Source organism: Mauremys reevesii, linkage group 4 (genome assembly GCF_016161935.1).
Source record: "Mauremys reevesii isolate NIE-2019 linkage group 4, ASM1616193v1, whole genome shotgun sequence".
NCBI lineage: Eukaryota > Metazoa > Chordata > Testudines > Geoemydidae > Mauremys > Mauremys reevesii.
In genome coordinates, this window is record NC_052626.1 from 143,259,981 (window position 1) to 143,283,248 (window position 23,268).

Consider the following 23,268-nt stretch of genomic DNA (forward strand, 5'->3'; position numbering starts at 1 on the left):
TGTCAAATCTCTCCTCTGAGCAGCTGCTGCTGGACTCAGCAGACCCCTGAGATCAAGTTCCTGCTTTCTGTACTGGCTCCTGCTCCTTGTCCCTGCTTCCTCATCCTAACTCCAGTTACTGACCGGCTGGGACCCTTGGCGTGACTCCTGACTATGACCCTGACTCTACTCTGGGCTCCAGCTCCTAGGTCAGACTGCTGACATTATGGGCTCTGACACCCCCAGGAACTCTGCCCCTGGGAACCCTACCTGCTTCCCCTGAGAAGTCCTCCCCCCCTCTGGGAATTGTGTCCCTGCCTCCCAGGAACCCTGCTGTGGCAGTTCTTGGGGTATTCAGGAGTCTGAGTCATCCTGTTACCCCCCACATACCCCCAGTGAGAGGGAGTCTTGCCTGTGGTAGGTGGGTGTCAGCCTCCTAACACCACCAGCCTTTCAGGCACTCAAGCCCTCTCCTCTGGGCTATGCCAGCTGCCCTTTCGGTGGAGAAGCACATGGAAGCTGGCAACTCCAGACTGCTGGACTCCAGACTGCTGTTGGTCACGAATCAGTTTGGCATTGGGAAGTCGACCATTGGGGCTGCAGTAACGCAAGTGTGCAGGGCCATTAATTGCATCCTGCTACGAAGGACTGTGACTCTTGGCAATGTGCTTGAAATATTAGATGGTTTTGCAGAAGGTCTAGATAATACTTAGTCCTCCCAGGTGTGCAGGGGACTGGACTAGATCACCTCTTGAGTTCCCTTCCAGCCCTATGAGTCTATGATTTATGAAATGGGATTCCTTAACTATGGCAGGGTGATAGATGGCACGCATATTCAATTTTGTTCCACAGACCATCTTGCGATGGAGTACATCAATAGAAAGGGATACTTCTCTATGGTACTGCAGGCACTTGTAGTTCACTATGGGCATTTCACTGACATCAGCTCACGGTGGTTCGGGAAGGTGCATGATGCACACATCTTCAGGAACACTGGCCTGTACAGAAAGCTCCAAGCAGGGCCTTTCTTTCCAGACCAGAAGACTCCAGCGGGGAATATTGAAATGCCCATAGTGATCCTGGGAGACCCAGCGTACCCCTTGGTCCTGTGGCTCATGAAGCCTTACACGGCAAACCTGGACAGAAGCAAGAAGAGCTTCAACAATAAGTTGAGCAGGTGCAGACTGACCGTAGAATGTGCCTTTGGCAGATTAAAAGCGCGCTGGTGCTGCCTTTAGGACAGGTTAGACCTAAATGAAGAAAATATTCCTGTGGTCATAGCTGCCTGCTGCACGCTCCATAATATTTGCAAAGTGGACTGAGGGATATAAACAGCAGCTAAAAGAGGTACAATCTGAACAGCTAGATTCATTGGTGTCAGTTCAGGGAAGTGGCTACTGGGCTACAAGGTCGGTCAGTTTATGCCTCATTGCGTGTGGTGGCTCAGCGTATTATTGAAATTGCCTCTCCAGAGTAATCACATGCTCCAAGGTAAACACAACCCAGTATGGATTATTTTTTCAAGCTCATGGGGTGGGTGGGTGTGTAGAAGGACAGGCACAGGATTTTTGAATGTTGGTGTGCATGTGTGAGATGCTGGCTGTGTATCCCTGATTTGGGAGGAAGTTGCCAAGTGCAGATCCAGAGCAGTTTCAATTTCTCCCAAAAGGGCTCTGGAAAAGACATGTGAGACAAGCCACTGAAGAAACTCCCCAAGGGGCAGAGGAAGGAATGTTTCTGAGTTTCCCTGCAAAACTCCATTTCTCTGCGAGCCAGTTCGTGCCATTCCTGAAACACACCGTTACACTGTTCTGACCTAAAAAGCTACAAAAGGGGCACTGTCCATTTAAAAATTAGGCCATTTTTTTAAAACTTCTTCCAATGGATTGTGGCCACAACAAATTGCCAAGAAAAATCCCAACAGTGTTCTGCAGGTGTAGGACTGCACAATGCATTTACCCCTTGAGAATGGGGCTGCCACGTCTCATCCATTTCTCTGTTAGGGCTCACCTGGGATGCAGCATATGGGTTGCAATGGACCCTGGAGGATACATTCACAGGGCTTCTAAAACTGCCTCCTGTGGCTTTTTCAGCCCCAAGCCTTCAAAGAAATGTGGCCTCAGACCCAAAATATCACAAAACCAGTTTTAAAAAATCATGAGATTTAATAAAATAAATTAACATGGAGTGATTTGCCCTCTGGTGTCGTAGCCAATAGGGTTTGAGTTTCCTTGATTTTTCTCCCCAGTCATTGGGCTAGACACAGATTTTCTTTTTATATATAAAAGCAGAGCTGGGGCTTTAAGAGACAGACCACAGATCACAAGAGTTGGTCACACCGGAACCTTTCTTCTCATTTTAGTTCCATAAAGAGGGAGATTTCTAGGGCTTCTTTTACACTCCCTCAGCTCAGGGCCCAATTCGAGAGTTTAAAGTTCATCCAACTCCCTTTCCTGTTGCCTGCTAAGATTTCAGCCTCCTCCTCCCCCTGGCCCAAATGAGAGGGAGAGAGATGTCTGGGTTTGCATTTTATGTGCCAGCCACTTGCTCTGCCAGCTTCAGTCCCAGGAGGGTGGGGAACACTCTCTGCGGTGCCAGAAGTGCCTTCGTGCTGCCCTTCCTCTCCGAGCTGTTAGTGCATCCCACGCCACGCCGGCTTCTCCGCTGCTGCCTAAGTGTGAGCCTATGGCATTGGCATTACTGCCCGCCTGCACACTGATGGGGTTTCACCCCCAGTCAGTGAAAAATCAGCTGAATGCATGTCCAAAGGAGCCAGCCTGGACCCTACCGTGCAGTGATGGGGCTCCTCACAGCCTGTTCCCCCCGTGAGCCACCCCTGCCCCTATCATGCACCCCTGCCGTCTGCGCTCCCGTGTGCCTGGTATGTGATTGGGGCCGGTTCGCCCCTTCCCCATGGCCAGTGCGTGTTCGTGGTTGGCTCTCCTCTTCCCCGTGGCCAGTGTGTGTTTGGGGCCGGCTTTCCCCTTCCCCGTGGCCAGTGTGTGTTTGGGGCCAGCTCTCCCTTTCCCTGTGGCCAGGGCACGTTTGGAGGCATTTCCCTCTTTCCCCGTGGCAAGTGTGTATTTGGGGCCAGCTCTCCCCTTCCCCGTGGCCAGGGCATATTTGGAGGCATTTCCCTCTTTCCCTGTGGCAAGTGCGTATTTGGGGCCAGCTCTCCCCTTCCCCGTGGCCAGGGCATGATTGGGGCCAGCTTTTTCCTTCCCTTTGTCAAGTGCATATTTGGGGCTGGCTTTCCCCTTCCCCGTGGCAAGTGCGTATTTGGGGCCGGTTCTCCCCAGACCCGTGGCCACTGCGTGTTCAGGGCCGGCTCTCCCTTTCCCCATGGCAAGTGCGTGTTCAGGGCCGGCTCTCCCTTTCCCCCTGGCCAGTGTGTGTTTGGGGCTGGCTCCCCCCTTCTCCGTGGCCAGCGCAAGTTTCGGGGCGGCTCTTCGCTGCCTCATGGCCAGCACGAGTTTGGGGGAGGTTCTCCCCTTCTCCACAGCTGATGTGTGGTTTGCTGCTGCTTTGTCCTTCCCTGCCCTCAGTGCATCTTTCAGGGAGTCTCTCTCCTCATGCACGGCTGGTGCATCTGGAGTCAGTGCTCTCTTTCCCCCTATGGCTCGCATGGCTTTTGGAGTGGCTCTGTCCTCTCCTGTGCCCAGCCTGTTCATGGGGGCAGCACTCAACTCACCCAGCCCAGGTGTGGGGGTCTCCCTTTCCTTCCCTGGGGCCAGCATGTCCTTTGTTGCTGCCCTCTCCATCTCCATGGCCAGCGTGTGTTTGGGGGCGGCTATCTCCTTTGTGGCCAAAGCAACTTTCTGAGCTGCTCTGTCCTTCTCCCCCACTGAACCCACTTCCTGGGTGAGTCTATCCTTCCCCACAGTGGGTGTATCTTTCAGGGCTGCTCTTTCCTCCCCTATAGCTGCTCCATTTTGGGGCATGGCACTCCTCTCACTCAGCCCATGAGTGGGGGTAGCTCTCTCCTCCCCAGTGGCTGCCCCATTTTTGGGGCTGTTTCTCTCCACCGCTGTGACTGGTGCTTTTCTGGGGGCAGCTCTATTCTTGGTGCAGGGGCTGGCGTGGGTGCGTCGGTGTTTGACCAGGTGTGAGGCCTGGCTGAAGCACTTGCCGCACTCGGAGCAGGCGTAGGGGCGCTCGCCTGTGTGGAGGCGCCGGTGCTGCACCAGGGTGGAGCGGTCGCTGAAGCGCTTGGCGCAGACGCTGCACTCGTAGGGCCGCTCGCCAGTGTGGGTGCGCTGGTGGATGATGAGGTTGGAGCTGTGGTGGAAGCTCTTGCCGCACTCGAAGCAGGCGTAGGGCTTCTGGCCCAGGTGGATCTTGCTGTGGGTCAGGAGGTTGGAGCTCTGCGAGAAGGCGCGGCCGCACTCCCCGCACTGGTAGGGCCGCTCCCCGGTGTGGGTGCGCTGGTGCACGATCAGGTTGGACTGCAGCCGGAAGCTCTTCTCGCACACCGGGCAGTGGAAAGGCTTCTCTCCCGTGTGGATGCGCCGGTGCCGCTGCAGGTCCGAGCTCTGCCTGAAGTTCTGACTACACAAGGGGCACTGGTAGGACTTCTCAGAGGGGGGCGGGCTCCTACTGGGAGGGGAATCTTGTTCTGCTGGCTCCTTGCTGCCGGACTTAGACAGGGATGGCAGGTGAGGCAGCTGGGTAGGGGGTGGCTGTTCTCTGCTTAGGGGAGGGGGCGGCTGTTGCCTGCGCAGGGGGGAGACAGGCTGTTCCCTGGTGAGGGGAGGGGGCGGCTGTTCCCGGCGCAGGGGGGAGACAGGCTGTTCCCTGGTGAGGGGAGGGGGCGGCTGTTCCCGGCACACAGGATGGGGCGGCTGTTCCCTGCGCAGGGGGGAGACAGGCTGTTCCCTGGTGAGGGGAGGAGGCGGCTGTTCCCGGCACAGGGGGGAGACAGGCTGTTCTCTGCTCAGGGGAGGGGACGGCTGTTCCCGGCACACAGGATGGGGCGGCTGTTCCCTGCTCAGGGGAGGGGGTGGCTGTTCCCTGCTCAGGGGAGGGGGCGGCTGTTCCCTGCCAGGAGTGGAGGGCAGCTGTTCCCTGTGCACAACAGGCGGTGGCTGTTTCCTGCGTACAGGAAGGAAAGGCTGTTGCATGCGCACAGAAGGAAGCGGCTGTTGCAGGTACATGGGACAGGTGGGGAGCTGCTGTTTCCCACCCTCAGAGGGGGCTGCTGGCTCTTCTCCATCCAGAGAAGGTTTCTTTCTCGTCCGGCCAGGGCTCTGGGGCGCTTTCCTCTTGGGCTGCCTTGGTGAGGCCTTTGGCGTTGGAGCTGCTTTGACAGGTGCCTCCGCCTCCCCGTGGTGCTGCACAGCCAGATCCTCAGCGCCCAGCCCCCTCCCGGTGTCTGCAGGGACCAAGAGAGAAGTGGTGTGTGAGCCGAGCCCCAGGCGCAGGGGGAAGCCAGCAGAGGGATCTAAACTAACACTGCCTGGAAAGTGGAATTCAAAGTTCACAAAAAATATTCGAGTTTTTGGAAAAAAGTTTGTCCCAAATTGGGACGAAAAAACAAAAACTGGAAATGTTCCCCACAACTTGAACCCCGCAATACTTGGTTTGGGACACACCGAGCTGCAGGAACATGTGTGTGTGAAATGAAATGTGCTCCCTAAGATCTCCGGCTGCCCCAGCTCTGGGGCAGCCACCCGGCCAGCTGCTGATGGCCCTGGGAGCTGGGAGCCGGGTATCCCAGTGCTTCCAGGCTCCTGGTGCCTCTGTGGTTCAGAAACCCCAGGCCAGGGGCAGCTGCTGAAGCGCTGGGGAGGGACGAGCTGGCGAGACACCAGGCAGGTTTCTGTCAGTCCCTGGCCTGCTTTCTGCCCAAATTCTGTCAGAACTGAGATGTTTCCATGGAATGTTTCAAATTCGGCAAATCATCATTTTGTGATGGAAAAAATCTCCAGCCAGCTCCAAAGAAACCCCCTTATCTAAACCAGGGCAAACTGCCACCTGGAGGCGCCCACTTCGGTTTACCCTTAACCTGTTTCCAATTGCATGGAACTGAACCAAACCAAGCTTGGTTAAAACCAGAACAAGGCCGTCCACACGGCCCAGTGCAGCTCTAACAGACACGGGTTATATTATAGTGTCTGTCTATCTCTGGTATTGACAGGCCCCAGCACCATAGTATGCAGGCACCTCACAATCCTTAATGTGTTTATCCACATGCACGCCTGGGAGGCAGGGCAGGGCTGTTATCCCCTGGGATGGGAACTGACACACACAGGGACTAAGGTCACACAGGGAGTCTGTGGCAGAACCCAAATTGGACAGAGTGCAGCTTGGAGAACCAGGAATTTGTGGTTCTGCCTCCACCATGGCTCAGTGGATCTGACCCTGGGGAGGGGCTGCGCCTGCGGGAGCTCCTGGCTGTGCTCTGCCTACCCCATGGCTCTGCAGACGCAGCCAGGAGGCACTGCCTTGGGAGCTTGTGGCTGGGATCCCAGGATTTTGCCTTCTAAGCTGGCTGATTCATCCCTCACCTGTTGGCATGTCCCTCTGGGTCTCCTGCTCTTCAGGGGCTGGGGGATCTGGGATGCACGGCTCCTCCCCTCGCTCCAGCTGAGAGATCAGGGTGGGTTTGCGAACCGGAAAACCTGCCCATGGGGAAGAGAAGAGAAGCCATAAGAGTGCAGTCAGTGAGCCCGAGGGCTTGGTTCAAAGGCCCCTGCCTGTTGGAAAGAGGGCAATGGGAAAGTCGTATGACTAGTGGGAGGAGGGGCAGGCACAACCCAATGCTGACACTCAAACCAAACAGACTGTTCCAGTACAACAAGAACCAAGAATAGTCAAGGCAAATCAAAATTTTATGTTGGAACTAAACTCAAATTTGCCTGTTGCTCAGGATGCAATTACAACAAGAATAAATAAAACCAGATCAAGAACTGAAAGATCAACGTTTTTCAACTGAAATTTTCTTCAAATGGAATTATCAACCAGCACAAGGACAATGTATAATTAAGACTTGGGTTAAAACATTGCTTTCAGCATGAACGAACAGTACAACTTTGAAAACACATAAGGTACCAAGTCATATATAAGATCTGTATAGATTGGGATATGGTTAGCATTGACGGATAAGGATATGGTTAGCATTGAAAGTTTATATTGTGGAAAGGATTTCCCACTGGAGATCCAAAACCAAAGAAATGTAGTTAGTCAAATACTTTTTCCAACCACTCATAACAAATTTTATCAAAAGGTAAAAAAGTAATAGATAAGAAACTTGTTCTTAAATATAACACAAAAGGAAATGAACACATGCCTCATGTAGATTGGGAGGGGGAGGGGGAGAAATCTCTCCCTTAATTAAGAAATCCAGTGAGGGAGGATATAAAACATATTGCAAGTGAAGGTAAATCTTCACCAATAAGTGATGGAATCACATATGGATCATGGAAAAACAAAACTGAATATCAAAGCTCAGTAAAAACTGAAACACTGACCACATATATGTAACCAAAATTATAAATATAAAGGAGAATATGAAGCTTGTAGCCAAATTAAGTCTTTGGGTATTGTCATAAACAGATAGTTAAGGGTTAATGCCTCTTTTACCTGTAAAGGATTAAGAAGTTCACCTAGCCTAGCTGACACCTGACCAGAGGAACCAATGGGGGAACAAGATGTTTCAAAAGGAAGGAGGGAAGTTTCCTTTGTTTAGTCAGTTTCAGCTGGAGTGAAAAAGATCAAGGAACCAGCCTCTTATCAGAGTAGTAAGTTTTAGAAAGGAATAAATAGGTTTATGTTTATTTTCTTTTGTAACTTGTCTTGGTGCAATTAGGGGAATTATCAAATTGGGTATTCTTGTGTGTATTAAGATTTTTGCCCAGGGGAACATCCTGTGTTTTCTATCTATTGTCTGTGAGATTAGCTGGTATGCTGTCTCCCAGGGTTGTTTTTCTTCTTCTTTCTTTTACCTTTCTTTTCTTTAATTAAAAGCCTTCTTTTTAAGAACCGGATTGATTTTTTCCCTGTTTTTGAGATCCAAGGGAATTGGATCTGGACTCACCAGGGAATTGGTGGAGTAGTCTCTCAAGGCTACCCAGGGAGGGGAAGGTTTTGGGGGGAAAGAGAGTGTTCCAGGTACTCAGAAATCTGGATGGTAGCAGCGAGACCAGATCTAAGCTGGTAATTAAGCTTAGAAGTGTCCATGCAGGTCCCCACATCTGTACCCTAAAGTTCAGAGTGGGGGTGAGACCTATGACAGGTATTGTAAAAGTTTATTAATAAATATTTTAAAGGTACAAGCACCAGTAATGGAAAATACCATTACTCACAGAACCCTGTGAAGTGTTCAGTTCGCAAGAAGGCCCTGTTAGTGGTCTCACAGCTACGTCTATACCAGGGTCTTAATTAATCGAGTTCAGTTCATTCATATCCCTGTTGTATTACATTTATCTAATTGGTAAATAAGTGAATTTAGTTATTGTAAGGATACTAAGGTTGCAACTTTCTTTTCAGTACTTCTCATAGATAAGTTTAATGCTTATCAACGGTGAGTACAAACTATTACCAATTTCAGTATCAAAATACAAACTAATCTTTATGTTGCCAGAAGAAAACAATTCTTTTTGAAGTTTTGAACAGTATCACAGCTTTATTAGTACAGAAGTGCTAATTTGAAATAAGGTTAATGTTAAAAGAATCAAAAGGCATATCAATTATGTGATTTAAAAAAAAAAGCTAAAAAGTAATTAACCCCATGTTAAAGGACTTTATGGTTTAGCAAAATAAAACAATGATTTATGGTATATAATATGCATGAAATAACCAATTTGTTTAATGAAACTTGAAATAAGATTGATCAATTGATAAAATATAATAATGATCATGGAAAAATCATTAACTTGGAAAATAAATTATTTGTTCATTATATGGTGAATATGTAATAGACACTATTAATAATACCTATTAATTCTTGGAACTAAAAAAGGTACCCAAATTAATCAGAGAACAACAAATTTTGAATTGGTATTGTCCACATTGTATTCAAAACATGGAGGAGAGAAAGCTGAATGCCAAACCAAATATATAATAATAATAATAAAAAAATCTTTTGGTTCAAATAGAAACTTGGGATCTGTGACACTGCATCCAAATTATGACACATTATTTAAATGAAACCTGTGACATTTTACGATCCTTATATGTCTCGTTCACAGTATCATTGCTCGTGTTCGATCCAGATAAGGATGTATGTGATCAATTGGCTGTCCATTCCATAGGTCACCTAGAAGATGACATGTATAAGAAACAATGCAAGTACCTCCACTGGTGATGTATCACCAAAATGTCCAAACAAGGAAAGTCCCATGGATTGCTTGCTGCTCTCAATAGGAGCATCAATGGATCTGTAGGTATAATGTGTTTGAGGTAACAACTCCATTCTGTGACCAGCTGGAAAGGTATCAACGCAATGCAACACTGGTATCCTGCCCAGTGCAACTAACCAAATAGAAATCTTTTATGAAAGACAATATCGCCAATGTTTTTGAAAATTTTATTCTTAGCAACCCAGATTACCAGGATCTCATTGAACAAAGTACTCCAGTGTTTCATGCATATAAACTATTAACTTTACAGCTAAAACAATAGTTAAAGAAAAAAAAATTCATAATTAATTAAATTAGGAATAACTTAAATAAAACAAACCAAGCACGGTCTGAAATTTTGGATGGTAGCAGCTCATATAAGATATTCATTGTATCAAGAGGGATAAAAGTTGGCTGCAAAAAATGGATTATTGTCCATAGTATTCTTACTATGTGTACTATTGTATTAATCATTGCTGGATACTGTCATGTAATATGTATGTGACACTCACCCTGTCAAGGAGGGGAATGTAGCCAATGATTTTAGTTTATTATCCATTTATTGTGTGATGTTATGATTAATATGTTATATTACATATATTCATTGTTGTTAATTAGAGTTGATTTGTAGGATTATAAAAGTATAAAACTGATCAGGATTTAGAGAAACCAAGTATTAGACACAAGTAAGACAAGCTGAAACGCAAGAACCTAGGTTGAGGCCTGCAAGACTTTAGCTTAGCTATTTTGGGCCTTGCAGATGAGAAATGATGACTCAAGCCAATGACTGAGAAATAACCTAATGCCCTAAGATTATGGAAAAAGGGGTACCAAGTGGTAAAACTGTGCAAAATTACCCAGAAGATTAATATTAGATCATAAAAATACTGTAAAGGCACATCAGTCTCAGACATGTGCCTTACCCATGGGATACAGGTTGTATCAATGCTAATGAGAACAAAGGGAACTTACACAGCCTATAGAAAATTGGGGTCCCTTAAGTTTCCAGGGGACACAGACCAATAAGAGAAAAGAGGGTTGACACTTTTATGGACACACACAGAATGTAGGTATAGACAGAATCACATTATAAAAAGAGGATGCCCAGAATGGGAAAATTAAACTCCGTCTGGGAGACTCCAGCAGGAACCATCCCTCTACTGATGACTAAGCCATGAGAGACCCATCAGACCCTAACACTATTGTTAAGAATGTGAGTATAACTATATTTGTAACTTGTGCATAAGTCTGTATAGAATTTCTATATGCTTGGGTAATCATAACTTGAACTGTAACTTTAATAAAACCTGTAAAATAGACTAGACTTTGTACTGGTGAATGTATGTGTGGTCACCACCCTTGGTCTTTGTGTTCCTAGAGACTAATTCCGAAGTAAGTAGCAGAGGTAACTTTCACTCTGTTAAGCTTGAAACTAGTCACCAGAACTGAACATATGGTGGTGTAACACCACATTACAAAATTCACTTTAAATAAAATAAAAGGCTACATTGGGCTGCATTAGTAGGGGCATTGCCAGCAGATCGAGGGACGTGATCATTCCCCTCTGTTCAGCACTGGTGAGGCCTCATCTGGAGCATTGTGTCCAATGTGGGTCCCCCACTACAGAAAGGATGTGGACAAATTGGAGAGAGTCCAGTGGAGGGCAACAAAAATTATTAGGGGGCTGGGGCACATGACTTATAAGGAGAGGCTCAGGGAACTGGGCTTGTTTAGTCTGCAGAAGAGAAGAGTGAGGGGAGATTTGATAGCAGCCTTCAACTACCTGAAGGGGGGTTCCAAAGAGGATGGAGCTCGGCTGTTCTCAGTGGTGGCAGATGACAGAACAAGGAGTAATGGTCTCAAGTTGCAGTGGGGGAGGTTTAGGTTGGATATTAGGAAAAACTATTTCACTAGGAAGGTGGTGAAGCACTGGAATGGGTTACCTAGGGAGGTGGTGGAATCTCCTTAGAGGTTTTTAAGGCCCGGCTTGACAAAGCCCTGGCTGGGATGATTTAGTTGGTGTTGGTCCTGCTTTGAGCAGGGAGTTGGACTAGATGATCTCCTGAGTCTCTTCCAACCCTAATCTTCTATGATTCATGTCATGTTAGTTCCACAGGTGTTAAATGTTTTCACAACAACATAAACAGGAAACACTCTGATCTAGAAAATAAGATGTTTCAATCTGTACTAGCCACTGTCAATATTTTTTTAAAATAAAATAAAAATATTTTGAATATTATGTCATAATATGCCATATTATGATATGACTTGACATAAGAGGACATGTTGTATGCAATGGTGTTGTAACCTTCAGACCTGAAGAAAAGCTCCGTGTAAGCTCAAAACTTGTCTCTCTCTCCAACAGGAGTTGTTCCAACAAAAGAAATTACCTCACCCACCTTGTCTCTCACAAGAGGACATGCCATAGTGTGCACTACATGTCATGAAATAAGGTAAAAATAATGCAAATAGCACAACATTGACAAGAAAAAAGAAATAAAATAAATGCCTAGATATTTTTTTTCAAAATTTGTGTTTCATTTCAAGAACATTTGGTTTTGTTCTGATTCAGAATGAAAACAAATTTTGAAGTGTCGAGTGAAACGGAAATTCAGCGTTTTGACCGGACCTGCTCCTGCTCCTGCATAACCCAGGCCAGAGAGTCTCATCCAATGATTCCTGCATCCAGCCCATCAGAGAGCTGCTCAGGACATAGGCACTGACTCTGTGGGTGCTCCTGAGCTGGGGTGGCACTCAGGGAACAGTTCAGTGCAGTGAGGGGGAAGAGGGTCAGGCTATGGCCAAGGCAGCTGGATTCACTAGCTGGGGCTTGCTGATCCAGTGCTGGTTCTTCCCAGCCTGGGCCGTGCCCCCACCCCCAGGCACAAAGCTCTCCACATGTCCAAACCCCACACGCTGGGACTGGGGCAGTTTTGCCTGGCAAAGTTCCTGGGCCGAGCTGGGATTTTGGTGGGTGTCCCGGCCAGTAACTTCCGAACCACCTTGCTGGAGAACTGACCCTGACCCTCCGAGCTGCCACCAGCACCTGGCAGAAGGGTCACAATTTCTGAGGGGTGAATTTCACCAGCACAGCAGCAATTGCAAGGGCTGCTCCCCCTGCAGCTGAAACCCTCTGGGTTATTTGCTGGGAGAAGCTGGAGGCAGGAGGCCCTGGGTGGGGGAGGAGAAGGAGCAGGGGTGGGGTGCACTTGGGGGAGGGGGTGGAAGAAGTGGGGCCTTGGTGGAAGAAGTGGAGTGGGGGTAGGGCCTGGGGCAGAGTGGGGGGTCGAGTACCCCCAGGAAAATCAGAAAGTCGGCACCTGTGCCTCAGGAAAATTATTTTTCGTTCTCCACTGAAATGTTTTTAAGGGGGAGGATTTTTTTAGATCTTTTTCAGGTTTTTGTTGAAACACACATAGTTGAGGGTTTTCAATAACTGAAATCCAAAAATATTTGGTGCAAAAGGCTTTGTGAAAATATCAGTTTTATTAAAAAAAAATCCTATTTCCAGCCAGAAATGTTTATAAAATTCCATTTCAGTTCGTTCATAAACAGAATTTTCCAAACATTTTGGTTCCATGGGAAATTTCTAATTTTTGTTCAAATTTCAGAAACGTGACATTTCTCACAGGTAAAAAAATTCTAGTTGATTACTAATCTCCCTGCAGCCTGCCAGATTTGGGAGTAGCAGAGACTTTACCGTGAGAGTTGCTCAAAAACTATCCATCCAGACTCTTTCTGTGACAGAAAATTTGGGGTTTGATTAAACAAAAATTTTAGCAGAGAGTGTGTGCTTTAGTCAATTTGTTAAAAAAAACAAAAAACTTTTTTTGAACATCGAAGTCCCCAAAATTTAAAATTTTCAGCTAAAACCGAGATTTTGGCTATTTTAATTTTATTGATTTTTAATTTTTTTGGCAGTTTTTGAACCAAAAATGTTGAGGTTACATTGAAAAGTATACATTTTCCACTGAAAACTTCAACAAAAACTAAAACAAATATCAGTTTCCACTGAAATTTTCTATTGAAAAAAATCTCCATTTTCTGTCCAGCTCTGCTCAAAGCCAGCCAGGGGTGGTCAACATTTTTTGTTCTGCAACCTCTTTGGATGAAAAACAGACTTTACTTGCAAGTGAAAATTTTCCAGTTTTTCAACAAAAGAAGTTTCCAGTTTTTGTTTTTTATCTCGTTTTTCCTTTTTTCCCCAGTAGCAAAATAGTAAATGGGGGAAAGAGGGAGCAGGAAGAGGGAGGAAAGGATGGGAAAAAGCAGAGCGAGGAGGGAGAAAAAGAAAAGGCAAAGATTTAAATTTTCAGTTTTGGTTTTGTTGAACAATTTGGAATATTTTTGGGAATTTTTTTTAAAATATTTTCAGTTTCTTTAAAAAATAAAATTCAGTGGAAAAGATTTATGATTTTCTGGACAGCTCTACCCAGAGCTTCCACAGTGGGCAAGAAGTTTGGATAATAATGCAACTCACCCAGTGAGCTGATGCTCTGGTAATTCTCGTACATGATGTCCCTGTAGAGCTGCTTCTTCTCCTCATCCAACAACCACCACTCTGCCTCACTCAGAGTCACAGCCACGTCCTCAAACTGCACTGGCACCTGCAACCACAAATACATCCTCCTCACCACAGGCCACTGCAAAGCTATCCCCTGCTCACCAATGCTTGTGCCAGGGACCAGCCCTTTCCTCCCAACCTCCGCCAGTCCTCCTCCATCCCACTTAGCTCCAGCTTTCCCAGGGCCAATCCCTGAAATCAGGGGATCAGGCACAGAAGCAGGTCAGGGCCAAGTGCCGAGGAAACAGGACCCACAGAATTTGGGCGTGCATGGTGGGGGTTAGAATCCTGACAATAGTACTGGTCCATTACTAGATGGAAATGGTAGAATTATCAATAGTAATATAGAAAAGACAGAAGTGTTCAATAAATATTGCTGTGCTGTATTGGGAAAAGAAAAACAGATGATTTAGTCTCATCATATGATGATGACAACACTCTTTCCATTAGTATCTCTGGAGGATGTTAAACAGAAGACATCTGTAAATCAGCAGGCCCAGATCATTTGCATCCAAGAGTTTTAAAAGAAGTGGCTGAGGAGCTCGCTGGATCGTTAGTGTTGATATTCCATAAGTCTTGGAGCATTGGGGAAGTTCCAGAAGACTGGAAGACAGCTAATGTGCCAATTTATAGAACACGTAAATGGGACGACCTAAATAATTACAGGCATGTCAGCCGGACATCAGTCCTGGGCAAGATAATAGAGGGGCTGATACAGGACTCAATTAATAAATAATTAAAGCAGAGTAATGTAATTTATGCCAATCAACATGGGGTTATGGAAAATAGGTCCGGTCAAATTACCTTGTTTTTTGTTTTATGAGAGTTCAGATTTGGCTGAAAAAGGTAATAGTGATGACATAATATACTTAGACTTCTGTAATGCATTTGACTTGGTACCACACAACATTTTGATTAAAGAACTAGAAAGATATCCAGTTTTTAATTCCTTTAATGTAATGTAAATTTTATAACTGCTAGATCTCAAAATGTAAATATATACAACTAGGAACAAAAAATGGAGGCCATCCTTATAGAAGGGGGGACTCTATCCTCAGAAGCAGGGACTCTGAAAAAGATTTTGGAGTCGTGATGGGTATTCAGCTGAACATGAACTCCCAGTGTCATGCTGTGGCCAAAAGAGCTAATGCGATCCTGGGATGCATAAATGGGAATCTCGAGTAGGAATAGAGAGTGACCACTGCTGCAATACTCTGTTCAGTTCTGGTGCCCACAATTCAAGAAGGATGTAAATAATTGGAGAGGATTCAGAGAAGATCCATGAACATGATTGCAGGATAAGTAAACCTTCCTTATAGTGATAGACTTAAGGAGCTCAATCTATTTAGCTTAACAAAGAGAAGGGGTGACTTGATCACGGTTTATAAGTATTGACATAGGGAAGAAATATTTAATAATGGACTTTTCAGTCTAACAGAGAAAGGACTAACATGATCCAATGGCTGGAAGTTGAAGCTAGACCAATTCAGATTGGAAATACAGTGTAAATTTTTACCAGTGAGGGTAATTAACCATTGGAATAATTTACCAAGAGTGAGGAGTGGATTCTCCATCCCTGACAATTTTTAGATCAAGACTGGATGTTTTTCTAAAAGTTCTGCTCTAAGAATTATTTCAGGGATATTCTCTGGCCTCTGTTAGACAGGAGGTCAGACTAGAGGATCACAATGGTCCCTTCTGGTCTTTATGAATCTTAGTGTGGGGAGATGGTGTTTGTAGCCACATCAAGCAATTACCATGTTGTTTTCTGTGCCCTACAAAGTAACTCTGGTGAGGAGGTGATTTGCATGTTAGCTTGAGGGCCCCCAATTTGGAGAGCACATTCTCTGGGAGACAGCCACCCTTAGATACTGACTTTAAAGAGCAAGCTGGCTTGTTTCCAGAAGGCCCACAATTTTGTAGAGCACATGAGTGGCCACTAACTTGGGGCACTACAATGTTTAGTTGTGCAGCTGGGAGAGGGGTGGGGCCTGGTTTCCAGGGGGGATGTGCTGAGGATAACACAGCTGTATCTGCGCAGCACCTGAACCATCAGGGAGGCCCTGGTTGACTCATGTTGGGCACCCAAACTCTGAAGCACCCACACTCCATGGAGATTCTTGAGCAAGGCTTTACAGGGACAAATACAGGAACCCTGGCTCCCCTGTGGCCACAGTCTGTCTCCCCTTCCCACCCCGGCCCCTCACCGAGATAACCAGAGTTAAACTCTCACCTGTAGCTCTGGCCATTCGGCATCTGTCTGCCCCACCTGGAACCCCTCTGCCAGGGCCACCGCTTGGGCGCCGGTCTCGGGACCACGTTCCCAGACCCAACCCTGAATTTCCTCCGGCAGGATGGTCAGGAACTGCTCCAGGATCAGCAGCTCCAGGATCTGCTCCTTGGTGCGGCTCTGCGGCTCCAGCCAGCGATGGCAGAGCTCCCGGAGGTGGCTGTAAGCCTCCCGGGGCCCCTCGGCCTCCTGGTAGCAGAATTCCCTGAAGCGCCTGCGCTGTGTCTCTGGGCTGATGCCATAGCGACGCAGGATGGTGGCCTTCACCTTCCCATAATCACTTGTCTCTGTGATGTCTAGGCTGCCATAGGCCAGCTGGGCTTTCCCGGTGAGGTACGGCTCCAGTTGAGTTGTCCACTCCCCCCTCGGCCACTGGCAGGCCTCAGCCACCTGCTCAAAGGTGGCCAGATAGGCCTCGATATTGTCCTCTGGGGCCAGCTGTGGCAGCTCCAGGGTTCTCCATGCAGGTGCTGCAGTTGGCTTAACCTCGGCAGGGGTCTGCGTGGCTGACAGCTGCTCCTCTCGACATGGTGCCGTCTCCTCCTTCGGCTCGATCCCAGCCTGCTCCAGACCCCTGGGTGACTCTCTGCCCGCCTGGGAGGCAGGGTTTTCACACCCATGTGCACAAGTCGGTGCTGGCACAACTCCGGGAGGAGGCAGCAGTTCTGGTTCTCCATGGCTGAGGGCACAAGCCGGAGCCGGCCTCACCTCTGGGAGGATGCGCATGGCCTGCAGCACCTCCTGCCAGACGTCCTCCCAGTGCTGCAGCATCTCCTTCTGCGACGCATACCGGGCCTGCTGCGGTGCCACCCATCTCAGCAGCTCCCCAATGGTGCCGGACTGCACCACAATAGGCAGCCTGCCCGACCGCTCCAATCCCGCGTCTGGCTCGGGTCCAGCTGAGGCCTGCTGCTCCGTCAGCCCAGCGGGGCACACCGACTGCTCCACCTGGATCTGAAACTGCAGGTCCAGGGCCCCCTCTGCCCCCGGCCCTGCAGCCATGGCTGCTCCCTGGGGGTGTCCTTATCCCAGCAGGGGATGAGCCCAGACCCCAGGCCTTTCGGTCTCATTCATGCCCCTGGCAGGAAGCATCCAGCCTCTGGCTTCCTACCTCAGTGTCCCATTTCTTACACCATGTGAGCCAGGTGGGGGATCAGGTCCGAGGGCTCAGAAGCACAAACTGTCTCGCAAAGCCAGAGGGACCTCCGGGAGCCGGCAATGCTGCTGTCTGGAATGAGGGGCTTCTCCCGCAGCTCCTGAGAGGGCAAGGGAAACACAGACAGTGAGGGGGCAATTCTGTGGTACTGAGGGTTTTGAGTGCTTAGCTCACCCTGCTAACTCCTGGTAAAAACGACAACGGCCGAGTTATCCCTGGGACTGTGCGTCATGTTCACTAACACTCCTGTCCTCCTAGTGTGGACGCACCCTTCCTTGCCAGAAAAGCTGTGTGTTCTTACAGCCAGCTAGTGACCATCTCTCCTTGTTAGAGAATCATCCCAGAGGGGGGATGGGGCAATGAGGGGCACGAACCAGGGACCTGGGAAAGCCGAGTTCAGTTCCCTGCTGTCAGACTCTGTGTGTGAGCCTGGGACAGTCACTCTAGCCTTGTGTACATGAGGTGGGGTTTGTGGTATGATTACATCAGCATAGCTACACCGCCAATACCCTGTAGTGGGGATGCAGTTATGCTGGTATAAAACATATAGCAGTGATATAGCTAATGTTGGTTTGGTGTCTGGTATAAGCTCTATCAGTGTAACTGCATCTAGGGCATTTAATGGTGTAGCTAAGTCAGTAATAGTATCACACCCTCCATCCCCCTCCCAAGCTGTGCCCATAAAGCTTTGAAGGGTAGACCAGACCTTAGTCTCTCCGTGCCTCAGTTTCCCCACTTGTACCATGGGGACAGTAGCACTGCCCTGGCTCACAGTGGTGTGTGAGGATAAATGCATGAAGGCCTGTGGGATGCTCACACACTATGTTAACAGGGAACACTCCTCCTCACTTACCTTTGAACAAGGGAGTGAGTGAAAGTTCCCATTGGCGGCAGGATTTGCATGGTTCATACCACGTATGCAGAGCTTCCAGAGAAAAAGTCATAACTGAAAGACCCCTGCACATTTCCCCCACTCATACAGGGCCGGCTCCAGACCCCAGCGCGCCAAGCGCGCGCTTGGGGCGGCATTTTGCCTGCAGGGCGGCAGCCGGCTCCGGAGCCGCAGACCAGCGAACCTCCGCAGCTGCAGGAGGTCCACTGGAGCCGCGGGACCAGCGGACCCTCCGCAGTCATGCGTGCGGGAGGTCCGCTGGTCCCGCGGCTCCGATGCACCTCCCGCAGGCATGACTGCTTGGGGCGGCCAAATTCCTAGAGCCGCCCCTGCACTCATATCCCCAGCTCTCTGCCCCCATCCAGCACAGACAGGTCCCTCTCTAACCTCCCCATCCACCTCCCATTCCCTCAGATCCCTGCCCCACCCAGCACAGACAGGTTCGTCCATGCCCGGTGCTGGGTGACATGGGGTTATGTCTAGGTTATTAGGGTCTGCCTACATGGGGAAATTGGCTGGGGAAATTGGGAATGACAATCCCCGCTCCTTTTCCAAGGACCTGGGGGAGGGATATGCACCGGCTCTGACAGCATTCAACTGATCTTAACCCACAGGCGAGGAGAATGGGATCGCACCATCCGTGTTCCCCTGCCACACACACACACATTTCCCTGCTGCACTCACACACACGTCCCCTCATGAGCCTTTGCCGCCTCACATATGAGCACGCCTCCAACTGTATCCCTCCTGACACACACACACGTCCCCTCACCCACGTGGCCACCCCTCACCCAAACATGCTTCTCACATGCACCTTATATTAGTGTCATCCACACATGTTCTTAGCCTTCATCTCTCTTGCATGTCCTCCACACATGCTCCTGCCCTTGATAGACCTTCTTCCCACTAAAATATTGTCTTTGTAGTCACATGCTCTCTTCCCAGTTCTCTCTCTCTCTCTCTCACACATACACACTCTGCCCATCTCGCACTAGGGTGACCAGATAGCAAGTGTGAAAAATTGGGAGAGAGGGTGGGGAGTAATAAGGGCCCATGTAAGACAAAGCTCCAAATATTGGGACTGTCTCTATAAAATTGGGACATCTGGTCACCCTGTGTCTCTCACACACTCACACACATACACACACGTGCGCACGCTCCCTGCCTGTCACACACACACTGCTGGAACAATTGGGGCCTAGCAATTATTGTGAGCCTAACTATGAAAAAGTAAACAAAAGTTTACAAACGTGTTACAATAACCTCTAACAATATATGATGGTGGGGAAAGGTGCAAAAGGGAGACAGAAAGCCTGAATTAATCTAAAAACGGCCTACTGATCTAATCCAAAACTGTGTTACAGTCATGCCTGGGACCAGAAGTCAATGAACCAAAATCGGTGTGTCAGATATTGGGCCTATTGGTGGACAAAATAATGAGGGGATGGGGTATTCCACCCATCACTCCCCTTTTGGGATCTGTGATGGGGTGCGCATACCCCACACTAGGCAAGAAAGGGTTAATCCCACACTGTGGGCAGAGGAAGTCCCACCCCTCGGACCATTCTGGGTATGCTCCAACTGCTGCTTTAGTATAAAAGGGAGCAGCCCAGCTCATTCTAGGCTGACCACTGAGGGGGATGGATGCTTGATGGAGGCTCCAGTCCAGAAGTTGCTTCAGCACCTGACTGTGGGATCCTGAGGACCAGACAGAGACCTGTTGTTAATGGTGGGCTGACTGGAGTCAGAATCCCAGGGAGTGACCTGTGCCAGGAGCCTGGAGACCCTGATGAGGTACATATCCTGGTTTCAGGAGACACAGTAGGAAGTGGCCCAGGGGGGGCGCAGTGAATGGTATCTCCCACCTGAGGAAGGTCAGTGTGTTGCAGTAGGATCCCTGCTGACTGGGTGATGACCACACTCACTGCTGACAGGGCCCTGGGCTGGGACCTGGTGGAGCAGGGAGGGCCTGGTCCCCCTACCCTGGCTGTCAACCTCCCCTTCCCCGAGTGGCCCCCTGACTCTGGCCATTAGGCTGTACAGCCTTGCACCTGAGGGCAGCCGTGTTGACTCTAACCTGTGATCTGTGCTGTCTTAAGCACAAGGACAGTTTGGTGGGCTGTAACTGCAGTGCCCCCTCACCCAAGATCCACCCCAAAAGGGAGATGGGGTGTGCAGACACTGCAATGAGGTCCTTTTTTGAAGGAAAAAAAAAAGACTTTAGGAGGAAAAGTGGCCAAGGGGGATGCAGGCAGACTGAAAGAGAGAAGATCAGGAAGGAACAAGCTTTATCAGCGTGACTGCCTGACCACATAGTCTCCTGGATGACCAGGATCCACCATGACACTGTTGGGTCTTTGTTCTCCTGATCCTAAGAGATTTTCTGACCAGACTCAGGCAAAAAAAGGGACCCAGATGACATCACCACCTCCCCTGGCTCTGACTGAATCCCAAACGCCCCCTGGGATGTAAGACTTTGTCCCTCCACCTCTATGTGGTGTTTTCCTTCCCCATTTTATTTCTCTTTCCTATTCCTCTTCTTTGCCTTCTGTTTAATAAGAGTCTGGCTTAGCCAGCCAAGGCTGTGTATTTTGCAATACAGCTATAAACCTTTGCCCAAAAAAGGCAGCTAAAAGCAATGCCCTACACAGCCCAATACTGTCACAAGTTTGTCAAGTCTTAGTGCGACTGATCAGATGGGTGTGACGGGCAACACGTGTTTTTCCAACAGTGAAACTGCAAGTAAACGTCAACAATGACGCCGACAGGAAACTGCACATTCTCTCTCTGCTGTTCTTTTCTGTCCCCTGAGGTGTGCACATCTTGCTTTGCCTTTTAAATGACAAATCAAACTTCACTAACAATAACAGCTCCAGCCCATTTCTCTTAACTTTGACAATTATTACTATCTTTAATACCATCTAAATGTCTGTCAAATGATGGGGGGGGGGAGGAGCATTCCTCTTAGAGACTCTCTGCAGCTTAACAAAAAAAAGTTGTTAAAACAAAAGCCTTATTTGGTACTTTACACATCAAACATTAACTGTTGTCCCTTCCTTTTTTGTATCTTTATTAAAGGATTAAAAGAATCTTTAATGGGGTGTTTACCAGGGTACCAAGTACTATTACTACCAAACCCTAAACCTTGTTTAATAGTGGACACCTGTGACTCTTTAAGTCCATATATTTCAATAAATTAATGTAATGCACAAACTCTGTGCTGTTTGTCTCTCTCTAACAGACACATACACACTCTGCCTGGCACACACATGTTCTCTCCTGTCATATGTGATGCACGCACACACAGGTTCTCTCTGCCCATCACACAAACACACACACGTTGCCTGGCATGCACACATGTGCTCTAACACATGCACATACATATGCTCTCTGCCTGTCACACACACATGCACACACTTTCTGCCTCTCTCACACACACACACACACACACGCTCTCTGCCTGTCACAGGCGCCTGGTCGCTTTCACAGGTGGGGGCTCTCCCATCTCTTCTACTGTCCCTGTGGCCACCAGGAATATTTTTGGGCCCCCATTTCCCCCTCCCCCACGCCCTGAAAATACGATTTGCTTTATTTCCACAAACAAAAACCAAAACCCAAATCTCCCAACCGGCTCGCACGGAGCCCTTGGGAACGAGTCTGCTGCTGCCTGCGGCCAGCGCTGCTCACACCCTGCCCCGTCACTCTGCCTCTCGTGCCTGCGTGCGCCCCCAGCCCGGCCGGGCTCCCCCCGGCTCCCCGCTTCCCTCCCCGGAGCGCTGCCTCGGTGGGTCCCGGGCTGCGACCCCTCCCGGGGCGGGGGCAGGAAGCAGGGGTCGCTGTCAGCTCCCAGACAAAGGCAGAGCCAGATCCACTGGCTGAGGGCGGCTGGGAGACCCATCCAGGGGCCCGTGGTTACCTGGGCTGGGGAACCCGGGCGGCGGCTGCTGCATCGCGTGTGTATGAGGCGGGGAGGGGGGGGTCCGTCCGTCTCTTGCTCCAGCTCAGCCAGAAGTTATTGGACCGGATGCGCGGGGGGGGGAAGACTTTTTCCCATCATGCAACTGCAGGGTGCTGCTGCTGCTCCTCCCCCACTCGCTCGCTCCCCGGTCCTGCTTCCCAGAGACGCCCCTGGCTCAGCACCGAGATGAGGCCGCTTCTGAGGTGGGGGTCAACGTGGAGGCTGTTTATGCAGGGAGCCCTCGCCGGGTGCTGAGATGCAGCTGACTCCAGTGGCTCTTTATGCAGGTTCTTTCAGTCCGTCCTAAAATAAAGGTACCTCGGGGGTGGGGGAGCAGGGGCTGTTTATGCAGGGATCCCTTGCCCAGTTTTGTGATGCAGCTGATTCTGGGGTGCTGGGGGGTTCTTTACCCAGGGATCCCTTGCCGGGCATTGAGATGCAGTTGATTCTGGGGTGGGGCGCCAGGGATGTTTATACAGGCTCCCTTATCCCATAATGAGATGCAGCTGCCTCCAGGGTGGGCTGCAGGGGCTGTTTATACAGGGATCCTTTGTCTACTGTTGAGTTGCAGCCATCTCTGGGGTGGGGCATGCCAGCTGTTTATACCTTGCATGGTGCAGAGATGCAGCTCATTCTGGGGTGGGGGTGTGGAGGCTGTTTAAGCAGAGATCCTTCCGCCTGGGGCTAAGATGCAGCCACTCTGGGATGCTAGGGGCAGCCCCATGCACTGACTCCAGCACTTGTTTGTATTGGCAGTATATGGCCAGGAGACATCTCCACTCCTCCCCCAGGTCTCTCTGGGGACTAAGGGCTGGAGTAGTGCCAACTGCTCCCAGCCACTGTGATTAGGAATAAAACCATCCCTACAATGAATAGCAGCTGGACAGTGCTGCGACTGAGCCATCCCAGCCTCAGGGACTAGCACAGACTAGGCTGGGGGGTCAGGGCATCATGAGTGCAGGGGCTGCCTCTGACACCCCGCCCCTCCCCCACTGGCTGATTGCAGACCCAGGGCAGCACCAGTTCCGATCCCTGGCTCCCCAGCACCATGGCTCAGTGGCTGTCGCTAGCTCTGGAGCTCTCCTCACATT

The 23,268-nt window shown here is 49.2% G+C and overlaps 2 protein-coding genes across 4 annotated transcripts in view; one reads left to right on the forward strand and one right to left on the reverse strand.

Annotated features, from left to right (window-relative positions):
* Window positions 1-1,252: 1,252 nt before the first annotated feature.
* On the reverse strand, window positions 1,253-22,365 carry LOC120403127. The gene is made up of 5 exons (XM_039533891.1): window positions 22,136-22,365; window positions 16,115-17,427; window positions 13,798-13,924; window positions 6,486-6,599; window positions 1,253-5,350 (listed from the first exon to the last, which is right to left on the reverse strand). The coding sequence occupies exons 2-5, from the start codon at window positions 17,171-17,173 to the stop codon at window positions 2,787-2,789; spliced, it is 3,864 nt and encodes a 1,287-aa protein (XP_039389825.1). The 5' UTR covers window positions 17,174-17,427; window positions 22,136-22,365; the 3' UTR covers window positions 1,253-2,786.
* Window positions 19,876-23,268, forward strand: part of LOC120403135 (neurotrophin receptor-interacting factor homolog) — a 31,375-nt gene continuing 27,982 nt past the window's right edge. Inside the window, exon 1 of one of the 3 annotated variants that reach the window (XM_039533900.1) lies at window positions 19,876-20,013. The gene's annotated coding sequence lies outside the window, so the exon portion shown is untranslated. Of the gene's footprint in view, window positions 20,014-21,929; window positions 22,004-22,353; window positions 22,492-23,268 lie in introns of those variants that run through there. The other 2 variants (XM_039533901.1, XM_039533899.1) reach the window with 2 other exon arrangements.

Excerpts from the sequence above, each read along its gene's own strand:
- LOC120403127 (XM_039533891.1), bottom strand. The coding sequence starts at position 17,173 with ATGGCTGCAGGGCCGGGGGCAGAGGGGGCCCTGGACCTGCAGTTTCAG. Across the intron at positions 13,925-16,114 it reads CCGAATGGCCAGAGCTACAG|GTGCCAGTGCAGTTTGAGGA; the intron begins GTGAGAGTTTAA and ends TTGTGGTTGCAG. Across the intron at positions 6,600-13,797 it reads CCAGAGCATCAGCTCACTGG|GTTTTCCGGTTCGCAAACCC; the intron begins GTGAGTTGCATT and ends CCCCATGGGCAG.